The sequence below is a fragment of the Telopea speciosissima genome, chromosome 7 (genome assembly GCF_018873765.1).
Source record: "Telopea speciosissima isolate NSW1024214 ecotype Mountain lineage chromosome 7, Tspe_v1, whole genome shotgun sequence".
Classification (NCBI taxonomy): domain Eukaryota; kingdom Viridiplantae; phylum Streptophyta; class Magnoliopsida; order Proteales; family Proteaceae; genus Telopea; species Telopea speciosissima.
In genome coordinates, this window is record NC_057922.1 from 67,020,373 (window position 1) to 67,040,075 (window position 19,703).

At 41.3% G+C, this 19,703-nt stretch overlaps 1 protein-coding gene across 3 annotated transcripts; it reads right to left on the reverse strand.

The window, feature by feature from the left end:
• Nucleotides 1–5,552: 5,552 nt before the first annotated feature.
• On the reverse strand, nt 5,553–8,055 carry LOC122668583 (pectinesterase/pectinesterase inhibitor PPE8B). Of its 3 annotated transcripts, none has more exons than XM_043865129.1 (3): nt 7,628–8,055; nt 6,911–7,531; nt 5,553–6,254 (listed from the first exon to the last, which is right to left on the reverse strand). In XM_043865129.1, the coding sequence occupies exons 1-3, from the start codon at nt 7,962–7,964 to the stop codon at nt 5,554–5,556; spliced, it is 1,659 nt and encodes a 552-aa protein (XP_043721064.1). In that variant the 5' UTR covers nt 7,965–8,055; the 3' UTR covers nt 5,553. The 3 variants fall into 3 exon arrangements, with proteins under 3 accessions (XP_043721064.1, XP_043721063.1, XP_043721062.1); XM_043865128.1 differs by having other exon boundaries at nt 6,911–7,537; nt 7,631–8,053; XM_043865127.1 differs by having other exon boundaries at nt 6,911–7,534; nt 7,628–8,053.
• Between the last annotated feature and the right edge of the window lie 11,648 nt (nt 8,056–19,703).

Sequence of the window (19,703 nt, forward strand, 5' to 3'; positions counted from 1 at the left end):
CTACTCCATCATTGAGAGGGAGTGTTTCCTTTGGGCGGTCATGGCGATTGTCGCTAAGGTTGGGAGAAATCACAGATCATAGAATGTTCAGCTGTAGGTCGGTTGCCGTCGAAGTAGGATATGCATTCCTTGATTGTAGCCTTGTCTTCCTTTTGTCGTTCCAAATTTTCATGGTAGGCGAACCCTTTCCTCCGTTGCCAATTTCCGATCGGCCCCACGGTAGGCGCCAATTTGTTGCTATCAAGATCTCCCTCTTGCGATCTGGTTTCGTCCTGCACACAATAGAACCAAAAGACAGAGAGGGTGATTGCCCTAGAATGGGTATCAGGGGGGACTCTACGATGCCTAAGTTAGATCTTAGAGAAAAACAACAGTTAACAGGGGCAAAGACAAAAAGCTTGGTTTCAGAGCTTCAAGGTCCCAACCAATGGAACAGTCCTAAGAGTCTTACCCCCTCTCTCCTTTCTTTTCTCCTTTATATGACATTGTCTGCAATGCCCTTCTTCTCATTAGGGTTACATGTTCCTCAAGTTAGGCGGGAAATCCGAGCGGGAACCATTAACTAAATTTGTCAGTATTGTTAGTGATTGTGCTCTTGGCAGGCCTAGGGGTGTCAATAATGCCCGGCTGACTCGAACCCACCCTGAGCCCGGCCTGGACCCAACCCTGATCTGTAAGCCCGAGGGGCGGGTTAGGGTTGAGTTTTAATTTGACCCTAGCAGGGTCGGGTCGGGTTCGGGATAACACCTCGGGCTTGGGCTGGCCCTGTATTAGTTATAAATATATAATTATATATATATATTATAGATATAAGTATAACTAAGAAAAATTAAAAATGAAAAGACAAAAAAGGAATTAAAATCCTCTGCAATACATGGCGAGGCGGCGGTGCACATCGGACGGCACAGCAGAAACCATGTGGGCCATGTGTGCCATGTGGCCTCTGCTGTATCGTCGGATGTGCACTGCCGCCCCGCTGGTACTGCAGAGGATCCTGGTCCGACAAAAAAGCCCTAAAGATGGTTAAACCCTAAATCCGTTTTCAATTTTCACTTTTCACTTTTCAAGTTCATCAAGATCGACGCCGCTCGCTGCCTTCCTCTTCCTCCTTCCCTGAGGAATGAGTTCCTTCACAGGCCTCACATCCTTGTAGCTGGCTAGCTGCTTCGAGCCTTCGATTCTCTTGACGATAAATCACTCCGAGTCCAGGTACTCAAATCTGTGTTTATTTCCTTCTGTTGTTTACTTGTTGAATGAGACCGATCCGATTATATCTAGCATTCTTTTCCGCTCATACAAAGCACTAAGCAAGGGCGGTGGGTGGGCAGGAATTTTCTTTTTCAATTCCAGCAGGTTTTGAAATATCTGGTTCGAAAGGACCACGGAATGAATAAGAATTTCAAAATTCAAAATATGAAGAATGATCTGCTGAAGTCTATGGCACGCAAGACACAAGAGAATGAGTGGAGCTTAAAGCATTCTTTCACCTATGGGGAATCAATCAAACGAGATCAAAAGTAGCCAACCATGGGCGGCAAGTCATCGCCAGCAATCTGCTCTTTACTAAGTAGTGCTATTCTGTCCTCCGCCGACGGACTAACCATCCGTTTCGTCCGATCCGATTATATTTGGCATTCTCTGGTTACATTGAAATTATTTCTGATTTTTCCTCTTTTCTGATGATCATTCTCTTGGTTTATCCTGAGTTTTAGCGTAGCTTGTACCGAAACTCCGGCTAGGATCGGAGGAGTGGAGCCGAGGAAGTAGTTGCAGAGACCCAAGGTCCGACGTTGGGGTTTCTATTTCTTCCCATTTAAATTATTTCCGATTTTTCCCCTTTTAATCTTATGTTTATTGTCTTCTTCTTCTTTTATACAAATGAAATTATTTATTGAGATTTCGTTACTGTTTTGTCTCGTTTGACTGTTTTCCTCAATGTGCCTGAGATAGGAGAATTCCTCTGTTTTACTTGGATGGATCTCATATTGTTAAATGAATTTTCCTCAATGAATTTTTTTTTTCATATAGACATGAATTAATTTCATGGGATTAAAAACAAAAATCAGGGTCAAAATCAGGGTCAGGGGCAGGGTCAATCAGGGTCGGGTCAGGTTAGGGGAAACCCTGGCACGGTCGGGTTGGGTTGAGGGTTTCTTAGGCCCTAGCAGGGTTGGGTTGGGTTAGGGTTTATGTTAAGGTCCCTAGGGTTGGGTTAGGATTAAGGGTAGGCCCGGCCCAACCTGACCCATTGACACCCTTAGGCAGGCCACGTGTAAAGTTCCTTACGCATGGTTCCGACGTGAGGTTATGGCTAAAGATCTGATCGGGTTGTGGGTTCTTATTTCTCTAAGGATCCGATCGGATTGTGGGTTCTTATTTCTCGAACCATTCTTTAGTTCGACCTTATTACACGTGTCTTTATGCCATTGGATATTAGATTCTATATATATCATAAGTCCCCCACTCCTTTGAGTCATCGTAAAGAATCGATGGAGTAAAGTAGAAATTTGAAAAATTAGGGTGGCTCGAGGCATTGTATGCTTTGTTGTTTTTCGTGTTGATATATAATATTACCATTAGGGGAGATTGTTTGTCTTCAAATGGATTCTCGAATGCAACATATAGAGTCAATGGTGAGAGTATGTAGAACAGCCTTTCGAGTTGCTCCACATTAGAATTCCCATGTTCAAATTAACTAGGTTTTAATACTTTCATCAAATCTGACTTCTTTTGTGTCCCACCCAAAAAACAACGCCCCTTTTCGTTATTCACATCTACTAATATCTATCAAATCAGAGATCAGATCGAGTAAGGCCTCTAAGCACAGCAACTCCTTGTAGTAGCAGGAGTTGATGGGTATGGTCCTTCATCAAATCTGATTTTTCTTTATTTGAATCAGCATAAAATTTGTTCATTTCGCCTCTTTCTATCAAATTCGAAGTCTACAAGCGTTAGAAATAACGGATCTTTTAGTTATTCTAGTGAGAAAGTCCCAAACAAGGTATTTATCACAAGTAGGCTCTATTTCAATGTCTTTGGTAGAAATCATACCAACAATCGAAGTCCTTAAAGATGAAATTTTGCTGCTACCTTGTATAAGGAATGTTCCTTCTATGCAATATTCTTTGTTAAAAGGACTTTTCATATACCCATTTTTTTCAAAAGGGATGTTGGAGTCTTTTGTTGGGTTAGTTCTATTTTAAAATTAATATATTTTCAAATTTATCCTTCTCAGTCGTATGAAATTTTGCTAATACACTAATAGCACAAGGCTGGCAGTCAAGAAAATAGGATCTTAAAAAGTATTTCAAAAATACTAAAACCTAGGAAAACTGAACCCAAAAGAAAACTGAATTATTCCATTTCCTTGGCTGCCAACCTTGTAGTGTAGCAGTAAAAAATTTTCCCCTTCCACCCTTCACCCCACCGTCAATTCCACTGTCCTCTTCCACCGCTTCCTTGACGGTACAACCTCCATGCTGTTCTACCATTGATTGACGACTGATCAGTCCGTCATTCCTTCTTGATCGAGGTTTCTGCCATTCTATTGGTTGTTCGTTCCATTGCTTCCTTGACGACACACCCTATTCTCAAAGAATCCCACCACCTCTGAACTCCTCTGAATCTAAACTCCACCGCCTTGTGTCCACCCCGGCCCCTCGGTCCTCAGGTTTCATGTCGATCCCCAGTTCAAAGCCTCGCTTCTATCCGTCCAACCCCATTGCAACTCCCCATCATTGTGCATCCCTGGACTTCGCCCACTCCTACAACTTCCCGTATCAGTCTTTTCTATTTAAAAAAAATCAGCACCACTACCATCACCAACGTCCATTAATGTTGCTGCCTCTGCTCTCCACCGTCTTGAAACCATTGCTGCTGTCTATGGTTCTCTTGTTCGGCCACTATTTCCTCCAATAGTCCGAGAGTCCATTGCAAGCTCCTGTTAATCGGTTGATTTCCAGATCAGACGGATTCCTCATTTTGTTGTAATGCATGTAATCCGTCTGAATTGCCGCACATCTCCTTCTCCATCTCCCTTTCGACTTTGGCGCTGGCCAAGACAGAAATAACAGGGCTCATGCGCCTCTTGCTTCGATAAAAGGATCGATCTTCCGTCACTGCGACCATCACCATCCAATACTAGCGATTCGGTTTAGGTTGCAATCCCGATCGAAACTCATACAAAAATGGAACAGACGAGCAATCTGTAGGAACCCACTTGCTGCTGCTGAATTCCTGACATGGTGTATACATCATTTTCTTTTCTTTCTCCAAGTGTATGTGAAACGGATTTATTTTTTTTATTTTTTATGGATTTAGAGAATTGTAAGATTGGGAGAAGGGAAGCAGAATTAACTATCGTCAGACGTTAACAATTGTTGCCAGTTCATCTATGAACAACGAGTATTGAATTGATCGTGGCCTTCCAAGACTATCGGCGATACCTTAAAAGTCTTTTTAACAAAGATTGGGCATCTCAGGTGTACTTCACCCAAAATCAAAATAACACCAAAGCCCTTATTCCCCCTAAAATCTCATTCACAATGGCTACCCCTTTAATTAATTAAAGAAATGTTAATCATTTTTCCTCTTTTTTTGTCAATATAAATTCTAGACAGCCAACCTGCTCTCAATCATGGCGGAAGAAGGGAAAGAGTATGGGATTTAACAGTTTTAAGTGCTCTGGTTGTGTGTCTTTAGCCACCAGTATTGAACTTGTTCATTATTATGATGTGACGACCTTCAAAGAGAAGGGGGAGGGGAAATTATGGTAACTACATACCTATGGAGAAGAAAGGGAAAATTTCGCTGTTGGTTTAGTTAAACAGCAGTAATGTAGTAGATCCATGGCTTTGAGTTAATATGAAGTTGAAGGTCGAAATCAGACATGAAGATTAGTGTCCAAACCGCGTCATAATCTACTACTAATTATGAGTTGAGTTGTTGTATCTCTTTCTTTCTTGATCTCCCAGCTTCTATTTTTTAACGTCTCTCTCTCTCTCTCTCTCTCTCTCTCTCTCTCTCTCTTTCTCTCTCTCTCTCTAGAACAGAGTATTGGGAAGAAATCAAGTTCAAGTTCGAGCAAAGAGCCGCCTGGGTCTTCGGAGGAACGAGTGTCAATGGAGAGGTACAACTATATATGACACGGTTTCTCTCTTGCTGGATTTGGTGTCTAGAATTAATTAAGACTCATATTTCTTTCTGCAACTCTACCTGCAGGGAAATGTCTGTTCCGATTTCCATTTTGAATCACGCGGCTGTGAGTATTGTTAGTTAACTTGTATTATTAAGTTTCTATCTTAAAACCAATAGGTTGGGGGTGGGGTGGTCTCTTGAGCCTTCACAGCCCATTTGGGATTATCTCAATAACTTACAACCCAAAAGACAAAAGAAGAAAGAATGATTCACACTACAAAGACAAAGAGAAAGACAAAGAGGAGAGAGAGGGTGGCAATGAGTTAAATGAATAAAATAAAAATAAATATGAGAACTGAGGAGTGACGATCGAGGAGGAGGAGGAGGACTTTTATAAATAAAATAATGCACAAAACTTTAAGTTGTCAAACCGGCGGTATATTTGACGCCCGTGGAAGGCAACCACATATTGCCGTCGATGAACTGAGCGACAGTGAAATTAGAAGCTTGGGTGGAGTCATTGATGGCGCGGAATCCAGGCCATTTCACTCGGACACCCAGAGCGGCCCCGGGCCCATAATTCCTGTACTCCCCGTAGAAGAGGGTGTCCAAGGCGAAGTTCCCCTGCCACTCCAACCACCCTTCGGGCCTTACCACACTGCTGATGTAGGACTGCATGAAGACAGTTCGAGAGTAGAGTTTCCAGGGTCGGCCCAAGTAGGTAAGGGTGGAGTTGACACCGGCAGCTAGGAGATCGGAGTCGGCGGAGATGTTCGAGAATTGGATGGAAAATCCGGTGTTCTGTCCCGGGTCCTTCCTGCCCTGTGCGGTAATAGAGTTCTTCTGATCCGGGAGGGCCTTCTTGGCGAGTATCTGGCAGTTCTGGAAGACGACCGCACCGTTACCAAAGATGAAATCGACGGTGCCGGTGATGTGGCACTCGCGGTAGAACTGGCGGAGGGAATGGGCGTAGAGGGTGTCCTGGTATCCCCTGATTCCGCATCTGAAGAACACCGACAGGTCTGAGTCCGATCGGAGAGCCACCGCTTGGTGCTTTTGTGGTCCAGCCGTGTTCTCAAAGGTCAGGTCCCGAGCTATGAATCCCCTTCCGGAGACAGCTGCAAATACCGACGACGACACATTTAGCCAATTTTATACTTTACTTGGCATATGGTTTTTTTTGTTTGACTGATTTGACCAAAAGCAAAATATATTATAAATTCTCATTGGTTTATATCATTAATACTTCCTTATAAGCGTATTGCACTTCCACCTTAGAAAAAAACAAATAAAGTAGACATCATAGTAATTTAGCTCTGCTCCAGGCTCCAGCCATGGCGCGAGTTGGAAAATTATGTCCTTCCAGTATTTTGTTCGACCTATCAAGCAAAGTATTCAGGCTGGCAGAGGTAGGATAGCCCCGTTGTTAGAGAAACTGTTTAAACTAGAGGAGATAAAGATCCGGCCGGAGCTTGAGGGACCAGTCCAGCAAAACAAGGGTTGTTTTGATCATTTCATGGGTGGGACCCAAGTGACTCCCATGAAATGACCAAAACCCCACCCCTGTTTTTGGTTGTTTTTACTGGAGCTGGACTCCCGCCACTGCCGGAGAGCCAGATCCGACATCGTAGACATACTATTGTACTAGTATTCCCCCCCCCCCCCTCCTCCAAATAAAATTTATTGTCCTCCTTTATGAGATTCCTATTAATTCTAGACTTGTATGCATGGTTTTAAAGCAAAAGTTAAAGGGGGTTGGGTTGCCGTAGCTTACCAAAGGTTGCAGTACGAAAGGTGGTCCAGCCGTCAACGTAACTGCGGTTACCGGAAATGACTGTGAGATCCATACCGTCACCGATGATCATGAGGTTCCATTTCTTCTTCTTGATATCCACATTCTCTCTGTACACACCTTTCTTCACGTAAATCACATACCTTCGCGTGCTATTATCAGGAGCTGCTTCAATCGCATGCATCACCCTTGTATAATTCCCACTCCCATCCGCCGCCACAACGACGTCTGCGTCTGACACTCCCAGTGATGGTTGCTGCTGTAACAATCTCCTTTCTCCAGTTTTAACCCATGCCGGAAAACCACCATTGTCGCCCTCTGCGGGTACCACGAGAAGCTTCCTCCCCGCTGGTCCCGATGACTTCATCTTCTTCTTCTTCTTCTTCTCTGTAGTCGTTCCATGAAAATGGGTATCATGTGGTCGTAGCATTGCGAGCAGGTCAGACACGAGGGAAGTGACTTGCCCAAGGCTCCCACCGACGATCCCCTCCACGAAACTGGAGGTTCCTTGGAATCCTTCCATGCAGGTGTCTTGATTGCCGAGTGCGGCGCTCAGCCATGTCCTCATGTCCGATACCCGATTTCCCGTGCTACTATCCTTCTCTGTCGTCACAAACAAAACAAAACGTTGTTTTAGAGAATCAATAACAGCTCAAGAACACTTTGTAAGTTTATCGAAAAAAAAAGAATGTTCATTACGAGAGGGATTCTGTGATGCAGAGAGGGTCAAGCTCAACTCGTCGGCAGAGAAATCAAGCAAATCCACACAGTCGTTGATGGCAGTGGAAAGACGAAAATCGTACAAGGCATTGGCGAACTTGGAAACCAGAGAGGTGACCTTGCGCACAACGTCAATAGTGGACTTGACAGAAGCTATGAAATCTGAAGATGGAACATTGAAGCACTCGGCCTGCAGATAATCATCTGCGACAACGAGTGGGGATGAAGAGAGAGAAGAGAAGAGGAGGAGGAGGAGGAGGAGGACCAAGAAGAGGAGGCTGATGGTGGAAATGGGACGCCGCGGCGCCATTAACATTAGTTTACAGATGTTATTATGATTCGCCAGTCCCCACTAGATCAAGTTGGAAACTAGAAAGAGAATAAGGAGAGGATATATACTATGCAGTACATACAACTGTACAAGGGGATGGAGAAACTAGAAAGGGAGGAAGCCAAAGTAAGTGCCTCACCACTGCTTATTGCTTGGATGGATTATTGAAGAAGAAGAATGAGGGTTGGAGGGAGGGGTGAGTAGCAAAGTAACTGAACCTCTGCAAATTAAAGTTGGGATCGAGTGGATTGAAATTAGAAATGGCAGTGATATAAGTATGGGCGCAGGTGGCAGGTGGGGGGCGGGCGGGGGGGGGGGGGGGGATGAATAGAATTCGGGGAAGGAAGGGAGGAGGAAGAAAGCAGTTGAGGCAATTTAATGGGGGTGGTGTTGGCGATCGGAAGAGCGTGTGGGGACACTCAACCCTCTGCGCTCAAAAAATATCAAAAGCGGCAATAGCACTTACAACTCGGAGGACTTGACCAAATCATATGTTAAGAAAAAGACCCCTCGAGATTTGGTGGATAGGAGATGGAATTCTTGGGATAGCCTTTTACTGTGTTCTGCAGCTTCTGGATCGGGTTCCAGGGGTGCGCCGACACATCTTGTGCCGTGGCACCACAGTTCGCCATGTAGATGAGTTCTTTTTGGACGGCCTGGATCGAACTTGAAAATTCGAATTTTGAAATTTCAAAATACTCCTCCACACCATATGTGTACTACTACGCTCAATTTTCCCAACTCAATCCAAACCGTCCAAAAAGAAACTTGTCTACATTACTAGCTGTGTGTGCAGTAAAGGAGCTCAATCCCGGATTCTGCCTATCTCAGATTTTTTTTTTTTTTGGTAAAAGAAAAAAAGTTATATTAAGATAAGGAAATATATACAGTTTTGTTGGTCAAAGCATTACGAACCAAGTTCACCACTATAATTATACAAAAAGGATCTCCATGAACTATATACTTAATGTTACAATACAAGTCAGAAATATATAGTAGATCTTTAAGATGCTACAAGGGCCAAGCTGATTTGGTTGGAGAGGGAAGAACATCGTCGATCATAGGATAAGAACACCACACTTCTTGGATCTGCAAGCCCAAAATTGATGTTTGATCCAGCCCAGTTCTAATACTATACAAAATCGGCTCCAGTTCCATCGAAACAGACTGAAATCTAGCAGCAAAAAAAGTAAGTCTTCTTCCTGTCAAAAAACAATAAGCCCATTCTACTATGCTCAAACCTGGTATGTAGTATCCTACGCAAATTACAACATGAAAATCGAGGTTTGGTAAACCATGGAATTATGAAATAGATAAACAAACATCCGACTCATTATTTACATTTGAGGGTGTAACAGGTGAGGGAACCTATCTCAGTTTTTTTTGTTAGTGAATGTGTTATGGACTGGTTTACCAAAAATAAATAAATAAAAGAATGTATTATGGACGGAAAGGGGTATGACATCTTTAAGTCATAAGACTTGCTTTTGAGTACGTGCATGCCAGCTTAACATAACCTCCTTTTAATTTGCAGCTCCACCGCCTTCTATTTTTCTTCTTTCCTTCTCTTCTCTTTTCTGGCGGCCAGAATTATTTGTGATCAAACCATGAATGAAGAAGATGTAGATGTTAGGTAAGAGTACTAATATAAATGTAGAGAGAGAAAACCAAAACCAATTTAATGCTCATTGAATCAAATGAAAGATTTTATACGGTGAAGGACCCCAATGCTAATACTTTCTTTCTTCATATATATATTTGAGTACAGCTAACCAGAGACTTCTCTTCCTGCAAAAGGGTAAAGTTCTAGGACTCAGAGTAACTTCAAAAGATTTAAGGGAATTTTTTTAAAAAAAATGGAAAAGGTTCAACTAGAGTGAGAAATGGGTTTGCATGAAATTCCATCTTTTCTATCATTCTTTTTGTTTGTCTGGTCGAAACTTGACATGCAAGTCTATGGGAGGGACTATGAGGACTATTACATAATGTCCATTGAATTTCAATTCCATATAACTTTTTTTTTTTTTTTTAATAAATTATATATAACTTTTTCTCATGTAGTGATTGAAGTAACTGCTGCCAACTCAAGATTCCTTCCTTGTTTGGCCAACCAAAAACAGTAAAAGTACACAATTACAAATTCTACCACCAATTTCCACCATTTTAAAGTATATATATTGAGCCAAAGTTTATTGATTTTCAAAATTATTTCTGCATTAATAATCCCATTCGAAAAAATCTTGAAAAATAGTTATATTCTTCGGTTTATTTCTATCCATTGTCAGAAAAAAAAAAAAAAAAAAAAAAAAAAACCCTTCCCTTGCACTCCTTGCTACTGTCAAACTATGTACTATCTCTCAAATTCCATCCCCTCCCCATCAAATATCTGATTCTTCACGATTGTCCATTTTTCATGATGTGAAGCTATCTCTATATAGGCCCTTCTATTAATTAATCATCAGCAGCAATCGTAAAGGTGCAGCAAACACATACAGATTTGACTCCCACCCCCACCTTTTCTGTTCAAAATTTAGGTGAAGAAGGTTAGAGAAATACAAAAAAGATCGTAGGGCCAATGTTTTTATCATTGAGTCCTTGGTGATAAAAGAAGAAGATGTTGATATTACAATTTATAAATACATACACATTAATCGTCCATTCGAAGTTGGTTCATTAAAAGTGATGGTTCATTAATAGATATTCCATTAATAATTTTTTTAAGGGGGAGGGTTCTCTCTAACGCCCATGTACAGTTTGGAGTGTCCACAAGCGGGATAGGGTATTCGTACAAAAAAACCTATGCATGAAATATGGGGGATATTTATGACATTTTCTTACAGGGTTGCTACATCACTAATACAAGTGTGGAGGACGTGCGGTTTGGATTTTAGGCCGGCATTGGGATAAACTTAAATCTTCTTTTTAATAAAATTTTTTATTTTATTTTAATTTGTACAACCATAAGGTCCATAACTCAACCCCCCCCCCCCCCCTCCCTCAATTCCATAGCCATATTACCATCAACCCAAAAAATAGCACCTGATCTGACCATCATTCTTTTGATTTTTTTTGGGTGATTTGGAGGAGCTTGGGCACCTCTCAATATTACAATATTAGATAAAATATTTGCACAACGGCAGTTTTAATTATGAAATTGCATTAGGGTACCTTTATTAAGACTCAGATTATTGTAGCACTATCTCTATAAAAAGTCTTAGATACCCTACCCTGCCTTTATTTTTAATGTATTCTTCTCATAATACCTCTCTCTTACAAGGTATGAAACTGTTGTACACTGGCGTTGCAGGGAACCCTCCCCCTTCAATAGTTGTTGGAAGTCGCATGAAATAATAGAGATGAGTTGGGGGAAGGCACGTGATTAGGTGAATTGGAGAGAAGAAGTCATAATTATATGGATGCATGCATGGATGGGGCCAATCGCATTTATAAAGCCCAGAACTGGGTAGGACGACGATGACTGGGAACCAACTACCCTTGTCCCTCTTTATCGCCCCTCCCTCTTCCTAAAAGACAAAATTCATTTCCCCCTTATAACACAGTTGATGACGGACGGACGGACGTACGTAATTACCAAAGTATGTATATGATCGATATAGTGAATGAAACTTGTCCCAAAAAGCTTCCATTTTGTTAACAGCCCCTAATAGCACAGTCACAGTGCGACACCGACGACTGCGGAGGATGAGCTAACTGACTTGGAGGGATCAACTCTATATTATTATTATTATTATTATTATTAATAATCAAAAGGAGGAACTGTACTTGATGGAGTAGATGCTGATGATCAGATTGCCGTTGTTTATGTGAGAGCGAGCGTTCATGGGCGTTAATAACCACAACAGCTTGCGTTCGATCTCCAATGATACACTGAAAGGGTGAGGCACATGCACAAGTGCCACCCACACAACAAAAGACTCTTGTCCGAGAGAGATGGAGAGATGATACGGGTTCCGTCACTACTCACCAGGTTCATATATATTCACTAGTTATAAATCGGCAAGGGTTTTTTTTTTTATGTTTTTTTTTTTTGGATAAAAAGAGTTTTATTATAAAAACGTGATAAGCTCATCAAGACTGAGGATTACATGATCGATAAGGGTCTGTTAAGAGTTTTTATTCGCAAAAGATTTTATACTTATGCGGCCGTATATGGTATACGATTATACTTTCAACCGTTGAATAGGCATACATGATCGTATACATTACACAATCTCTCATTTCTATTCAACGATTGCATGTACCCCTTTTTTGTTTTTTCAATTTGTTTGTAGATTCATGAGAGTAAAGAAGAAGCAAGACATAAAGCTTTCTACTTTAACAGGATGAAAGAGAGAGCTGATAAAGATGCAACAATGATAAAAGTGGGACACCCGATCGAACGCGTTTTCAGTAAATGACTCTCTCCCTCTCTCCCTCTCTCCCTCTCTCCCTCTCTTATCCTTCACATTTTCAGAACATGGGAAATAAACGCTAATAAAGAAAAGATGTTACTTGCATTCAACGGTTCAACCCTTCATTTATTGGTACCCTCTGAGAGTCTGAGTGAGTGATGGGGACAGTCAGGATCCCCTCCATACTGCATTCTGCATTCTGCATCTCATGTATTAGGGTCCTCTCCGTCCCCATTTTGTTTTTTTAAGAAAAAGGCCAATTGTTCTCTATGAAGGGGGCCAGGCTGTGCCCAGACACAAGGGGGTGGGTGAATGACCACCCTACCCCCTGAATGGCAGGTTCATGTGTCTGGGCATAGGCTACGCTGCGGCACAAAGAACATCAGCCCTTTGAAAAAATAGCAATTTTATTTAATCAACGTGTAGTATATACTATATATGAGTGGAGAAGAAACACTGCCTGAGAGAGGTCTCTGATAGTTCACAAATTGGTGGTGTTCGGGTGAAATCGGTTGATGATCTGGTCATGGCCAAAAAGTTCCAAGTGGCAATTGCTAGATCCGGCAAATTCTGTTTCAGAAGTGAAATGGCGTCAACCACCCCTAGGCTGGACAAAACTAGACATTGATGGCTCATCTCTGGGAAATCCGGGGTCCTTAGGAGCAGGAGGGATATTCAGAAATCACATGAGTTCCCCAATCAGGTGCTTTGCCACCTTCCAAGGAGTGGGAACAAATTTTAAAGCTGAACTGGCAGCCTTCTTTGAAGGAATCAAAGAAGCTAAGAAGCTACAAATCAGTAGATTGTGGGTGGAATGTGATTCTACATCAGTGGTCTCTACAATTCTCTCAAACACGTACCCATGGTACTTCCTGCAGCTGTGGTGGACAGTATCCAACTTTCTTGGCTCCATTCAATGGCGCATCACTCACTGTTTCCACGAGGTAAATACTGCAGCAGATGCACTTGCCAAAAAAGCAGCAATGCTACAAGAGTCCTTCTTCTGGATCACTGCCCCTTCTTTCATTGCTCAGGCAATCGAATGGGAAGCTTTGGGCCGGCCCTATTACAGATTCTAGCCAGTTTTTGGAAAGGAAGGTGTTTCCGGTTTTTACTTTGTCTGCTAAAGTGGGATGTGAAGGGCCAGACACGGCTTTTGTATGCTATCTTTTCACTCCCTCTTGATGTAACTTTCTCATTTACTTTCTATTATATTCGTTGCTGATATTTACCAAAAAATATATGAGTGAAGAAGAAACAAACTCCACAATCTATGGATCGGAATTAGGTCAAATTGTCGTACACATTATTGAAAGTGCCCTCCTTGCCCGGGAGCTAGCAAAGCTATTTTGCTCCCTTGTAACATAAGAGAAATTACTTGTGATTATGTTTGTCAACTTTGTCTTCCCAGATGTCTGCCATATATAATCAAGAATGTTTTCAATTTTGAGGAATGGAGCGAATTCTTTAATGTATCTCTGGTTAGTTTTTTAGAACAAATTTTGCTCTTAGAGTTGATGAGCCTCCCAAGCCATTGGTTGATAGCATTGTTAAAGCTAAGACTCTTTATCAAAGTGGGAGGAGTCAAATCGGTTATATCTAATGCTCATATATGAAAAACACAATGAGTAAGATCATCAAGAAAAGTATCACTTCGACTAAGAATGTTAAAGAATTACTTGCAGTTGTAAGTAAGAAATTCACCATTCATGATAGAAGGGCACTAACATGGAGCTGTTTACATCCACTTATTATGATCGTGTGAGCAGAATTCGTGATTATATCATAAAAGTGACTAATTGTATCATGGAATTGTTTACAACCGCTTACTAGTTTGGGGTTTTTGGTCACCCATCTTCTATTTCTTCAAAAATTGAATCTCTTATGTTCTCTTTCCTTTGAAAAGGCCATGATAGTCCCACTTTCCTGAATCCTTTTAGTTAGGTTAAGGTTTGTCTGTAGAAAAATGATGGGGTTTAGGTCTTTGTAGAGTTAAATATTCCAATATTGTTGACATTATCATTTGGAATATTTCATTTAAGAAAAAAAGCATTTAAGTAAATTGGGTGTACTGTATGTATCTCAAATTTGATTTTATATGGACTATCTCGTGCCCTTCTGATGCTTCTTGGGCCTGGAGAAAAATTCTTAAATATAGACATTTTGTTTCTGATTCTATTCAGACTTCTATTGATGATGGTTCAAATACTTTTCTTTGACTTAATAACTGGCATCCTGATAGGGTGTTCTGATTTCAAAATTTGGTGATAGAATTAGGTATGATGCTGGTTTAGATAGGCTTGCAAATGTCTCTTCTATTCTTTATGATGGTAATGGCTATCTCGCACTAGAAATTCCGCAACCCTAATTGAGGTTTGGAGCAAGCTTTCTAGCTAGCATTCGTTTGAGCCCTTGAGGTAGTGGGGATTTGATTCAATGGGTTACAAATTCTTCAAAAAAAAAAAAATTCTCTTATGCATCTGCTTGGAATATGGTAAAAGCTAGAGCTCGTAGAGTTCCTTGGTGTAGAATGGTCTGGTTCAGCCCATCTATCCCAAGGCATAGTTTCACTGTTTGGAGAGCTATGACCATTTCCCTTTCCACCCAGTATTTTCTTCTTCAGAGAAACCTATCTATCCCAAATTGTTGCCTTTGTTGGAATTCTATGGAAAGTGTTGATCATTTTCTTTTCTTGCCCTTTATCCTCTTCTGTCTAGAAAAGAGTTCTTAGATATAATTTCTTTTGACAGAGAATGGAGGTGGATCATGAACCTTCAATGACAAATTATCTTGTGACATTTTGGGTAAGTTGGCATTTAATGCAGTGATTCATCATATCAGGTGAAAAAAAAAAACAAAAGAAGATGGGCCTCCTCTTCGCATTCTATTGAGAAGATTTGGGATGTTATTCTTTTAAGATCTATAAACGATAAGAATCCATCCGATTCATCCTTATCTCCAACAGCTAAGATATCAGAGTCCAATTATGTCGTTATGTGTGATAATAGATCAAGCACTACCAAGGATACTTCGGATCTTATCTCCAACTCAACACTTCAATCTACAATAGTGTTTGAGTCATCGTCTAACTCTCCAAGGCTCAAGGATCATACTGAGAAGTGTTCTAGATCAACACTAACACCTTGTACTTATCTTTGTAGATCCAAAACTACTAATCCTCTACATCTATATAATGAGAGGGTTAGTAAAGAGTTAAAGCAGCGAAAACAAATCAGTTGTGTGGACGTAGGTTTTGATAAACCGAACCACGTTAAAACCCTTGTGTCATCTTCTTCTTCCTTATCTTCTATCCTCCTCTCTTAACTTCAACATGGTATCATCCGACCAGGGCTCCTTAGGATCCACAAGTAACCTACCCAGCCTTGGAATAGGATCCTCCTCTCTACCTCTGTTTCCATCTCTCAGCCATGCTATTGCTATTAAACTGAGTGACTCCAACTCCCTACTGTGGCACTCTCAGTTCATTCCCCTCCTCCGTGGATATGATCTCTATGGTATGGTTACAGGTACTACGCCATGTCCTCCTGAATATCTCACACCAGCGGCTGATGCATCTCCAACAGATCCTCCCACGATCAATCCTGCCTACCAATCATGGCAGTGCCAAGACCAACTCCTCATGAGCTGGTTGATTTCCTCCTTAACAGAACCAGTCCATGCCCAGATCGTTGGATGCAGTACCTCTCATGAGGTTTGGCATACTCTCGAGTGGTCCTACAACAACATTTCTAGTGCATGTGTGCTGTAACTTCGGTTTCACCTTCAAAACACCAAGCGAGGTTCATCCACCATTCAAGAGTATTTCCTACGGATCAAAACCATCACTGATCTCCTTGCTGCCGTAGGGAAACCTGTAACCGATGAAGATCCCTGCCTCTATATACTCGGTGGCCTAGGATCTGAATATTCGGCATTCGTTACCTCGATTACTACACGTCGAGAGCCTCTATCCTACACTGGTCTGCATGGTCCTCACGCAAGAGATCTGGATGCTCGATGAGCAACCCTTAGCTGATATGAATGTCACAGCCAATACTGTCACCACCCATACTGACACTCATGGTGGACGATCCAATCGTGGCAATGGTGGGTCACGCAATGGTCGTGGCACTAATCGGACCGGCTACCAGCGTTACCCTAATCAAGGTATGAATCAACAGGCTCCTCACCCTCATAACCCTGCTCCGAATGTATGTCAAATCTGTAACAGGGTTGGTCACAAGGCCCTTGATTGTCGCAATCTCTTCAATCATGCGTTCCAACAGCCTCAAGACAATGTACCACCTGCTGCAAATTTGGTTGATTATAATCGTACTGCACCAACCAACAATAATGTCTGGTTTCCTGATTCTGGAGCAACGAATCACATCACTGCTGATATGGATAACTTGGCTATATCCACTGATTATACTGGACAGGATCAGGTCCAAGTAGGCAACAGTTCAGGTTTGAAAATTCTACACACTGGGTCCTCTCATATTTGATCTTCTGCTAAGAACTTAATTCTTCCAAATATTCTACATGTGCCTTCAATTACTCAAAATCTATTGTCTGTATCTCAATTCACAAAATATAATAATGTCATGTTTGAATTTCATCCTGATCGTTTCTATGTTAAGGATTGCTGCACGGGGAGATGTCTTCTCCAGGGAATCAGTAAAGATGGGCTCTACCAGCTAGCTATGAATAACGGTGCTCCATTGGTCAATGGATCTGCTCCACATGCTCTAGTTGGTGAACGCACATCTCTTCATCAATGGCACAACAGGCTAGGGCATGCAGCCCTCCGTACTGTTTGTCAGCTTACCAGTAGCTTTAATTTACCATTAAATTCTCAGTAGGGTTTTAATGTTTGTAATGCCTGTCAACAGGGCAAGAGTCATAAATTACCTTTTTACTCTTCTCCCCATCGTTCTAGTGGGCCCTAGCCCCTCTAAGTATCGTTAATATCAATCCAAAACCCAAGTTTTGAAAAATGATAATGCCGTCCCCTATTTTTTAAAGATTATATCAAACGTACCCTAACTGTTAAAAAGCGCCATTAAGTGATGACGTGGCATCTCCAATTTTTCTAAAACCCCAAATTACCCTTAATCTAATTTTATTTCCATTTTTATCCTCATCAATCCCAAAACCCCTTTTACAGTTTTACCCTTCATCGTTTTTCACCCCAAATCAAAACTCCTTTTTCATTGCTTTTCCCCCAAAATAAAAATTCCTTTTTCATCGTTTTCCCCCAAAATCAAAACCCATTTTTCGTTTCTTAATCTTCGTCTTCTTCTTCCTCGCACGCCTCACACCTGCAACATCAAAATGACGAACACCACCGTCCCTGCAATACCACCGCCAATCCTCTTCTTCATCGTCTTCTTCTGCCAGCACCACCACCATCATGCACCAGCGCCAGCACCACCGGACTGCCGCCGCCGATCTTCTTCTTCTCCTGTGAAACCCATCTACTACTTTCATCATCTAAATGTAATCAAAACCCCTTTTTTCGTTTCTGTATCAACCCCTCCGAAGGCTGGACTGGCTATGTGCACGTCGAGATGCGCATAGGTACATATCCAGATCCAATTCACCGAAGTTGTTCTCCTCCTCCACTGTCGACTGTGTTCTGCTACTCTTGCACTTGTTCCACCCCCCGCCCCCCAAAATCAAAAAACAAAAAAAAAATCCACTTCGGTATCATCGATGTAGCGAAACCATTTCTAGTGGAAGATGGGCCGTTTTATCTAAAGAATGGAAAAAAATTTGTGGTAGATCAATCGCTTCTTTACCATTATAAATTACAAACATTACTTCAAGTGGAATACTTGTTTCTTGTCTGTGGATAACAAATGCAAATGAATCACTCAATCAGAGTATTCAAATCGGGAAATTGTGTTGGTTGATGTTGAATTGTTGGAATTAAATTGTATTGGACCAAGCAAGTCAATTTCAATTTTTTTTATGTGAATGAAAGCTTTTCAGTGGGAGTTCAGTGAGTAAGAGGATGATAGAGCAACTAGGTTATGAGATAAGGGATATCTGAGCAAACCCGAACTGTTGAGAGGTTACCCATCTCAACAATTTTTCTGAGGATTCGGAACTTGGCTTTGCTAATTAGACCTCACTAATGGGTGAGGGAGCGATTTCTGAGAATACGCAACTCCTTAGATTGTTCAATTCAAACAATCTTATTAATTTCTATAATTGTATCAACATCATCATCTTTGTTTTTTTTTTGAGGAAGAAGAAGAAGAAGAAGAAGAAACGAAAAAAGGGGTTTTGATTTTGGAGGAAGACGATGAAAAATGAGTTTTGATTTTGGGGGAAAAGCAATGAAAAAGGGGTTTTGATTTGGGATGAAAAACAATGAAGGGTAAAACTGTAAAAGGGGTTTTGGGATTGACGAGGGTAAAATAAAAATAAATTGGATTAAGGGTAATCTGGGGTTTTAGAAAAATTGGACATGCCACGTCATCACGTAATGACATTTTTTAACAATTAGGGTACGGTTGATATAATCTTTAAAAAGTAGGGGAGGGCATTATCATTTTCCAAAACTTGGGTACTAGGTTGATATTAAGGAAACTTAGAGGGGAGGGGGATGATATTTTCCCTTGGACTTTTTATATTCTGATGATTGGGGTCCATCCCCCATCTCATCTTCCGATGGCCATCGTTATTATGTTCATTTTGTTGATGACTACAGCAAATTCATATGGTTGTTTCCCCTTACTAATAAGTCGGAAGTACTACCTGTTTTTATCAAATTCAAGGTTCTTGTTGAGAATTTGTTTGACAGGAATATCAAGCGACTACATAGTGATTGGGGTGGGGAATACCACTCTGTTTCCAAATACTTGGAAAGTAATGGCATTGAACATAGAATATCTTGCCCACATACTCATGAGCATAATGGATCTGCTGAAAGAAGACACCGTCACATAGTTGAGACCGCATTGGCCTTAATGTCTCATGTCGGTGTGCCTAAATCATATTGGCACCATGCGTTTGCTACAACAGTTTTCATGATTAATCAGCTTCCCACAACCGTGATTGGCAATGTATGTCCTTTGTTTAAGTTGTTTAGCACCCAACCAGACTACATGACATTACGGGTTTTTGGAACAGCTTGCTACCCATTACTTAGGCCATTTAACAAGCATAAACTTGATTACAGATCTGAGCTACATGTTTTTATTGGATACAGTTCCAAGCATAGGGGCTACAATTGCCTCAACATGTGCACAAAGACTATTATAATCTCCAGGCATGTGGTTTTTGATGAAGATCGGTTCCCATT

Excerpts from the sequence above, each read along its gene's own strand:
- LOC122668583 (XM_043865128.1), bottom strand. The coding sequence starts at position 7,964 with ATGTTAATGGCGCCGCGGCGTCCCATTTCCACCATCAGCCTCCTCTTC. Across the intron at positions 7,538-7,630 it reads CTCTGCATCACAGAATCCCT|CGACAGAGAAGGATAGTAGC; the intron begins CTCGTAATGAAC and ends TTTTGTTTGTGA. Across the intron at positions 6,255-6,910 it reads CTTTCGTACTGCAACCTTTG|CTGTCTCCGGAAGGGGATTC; the intron begins GTAAGCTACGGC and ends CGGTATTTGCAG.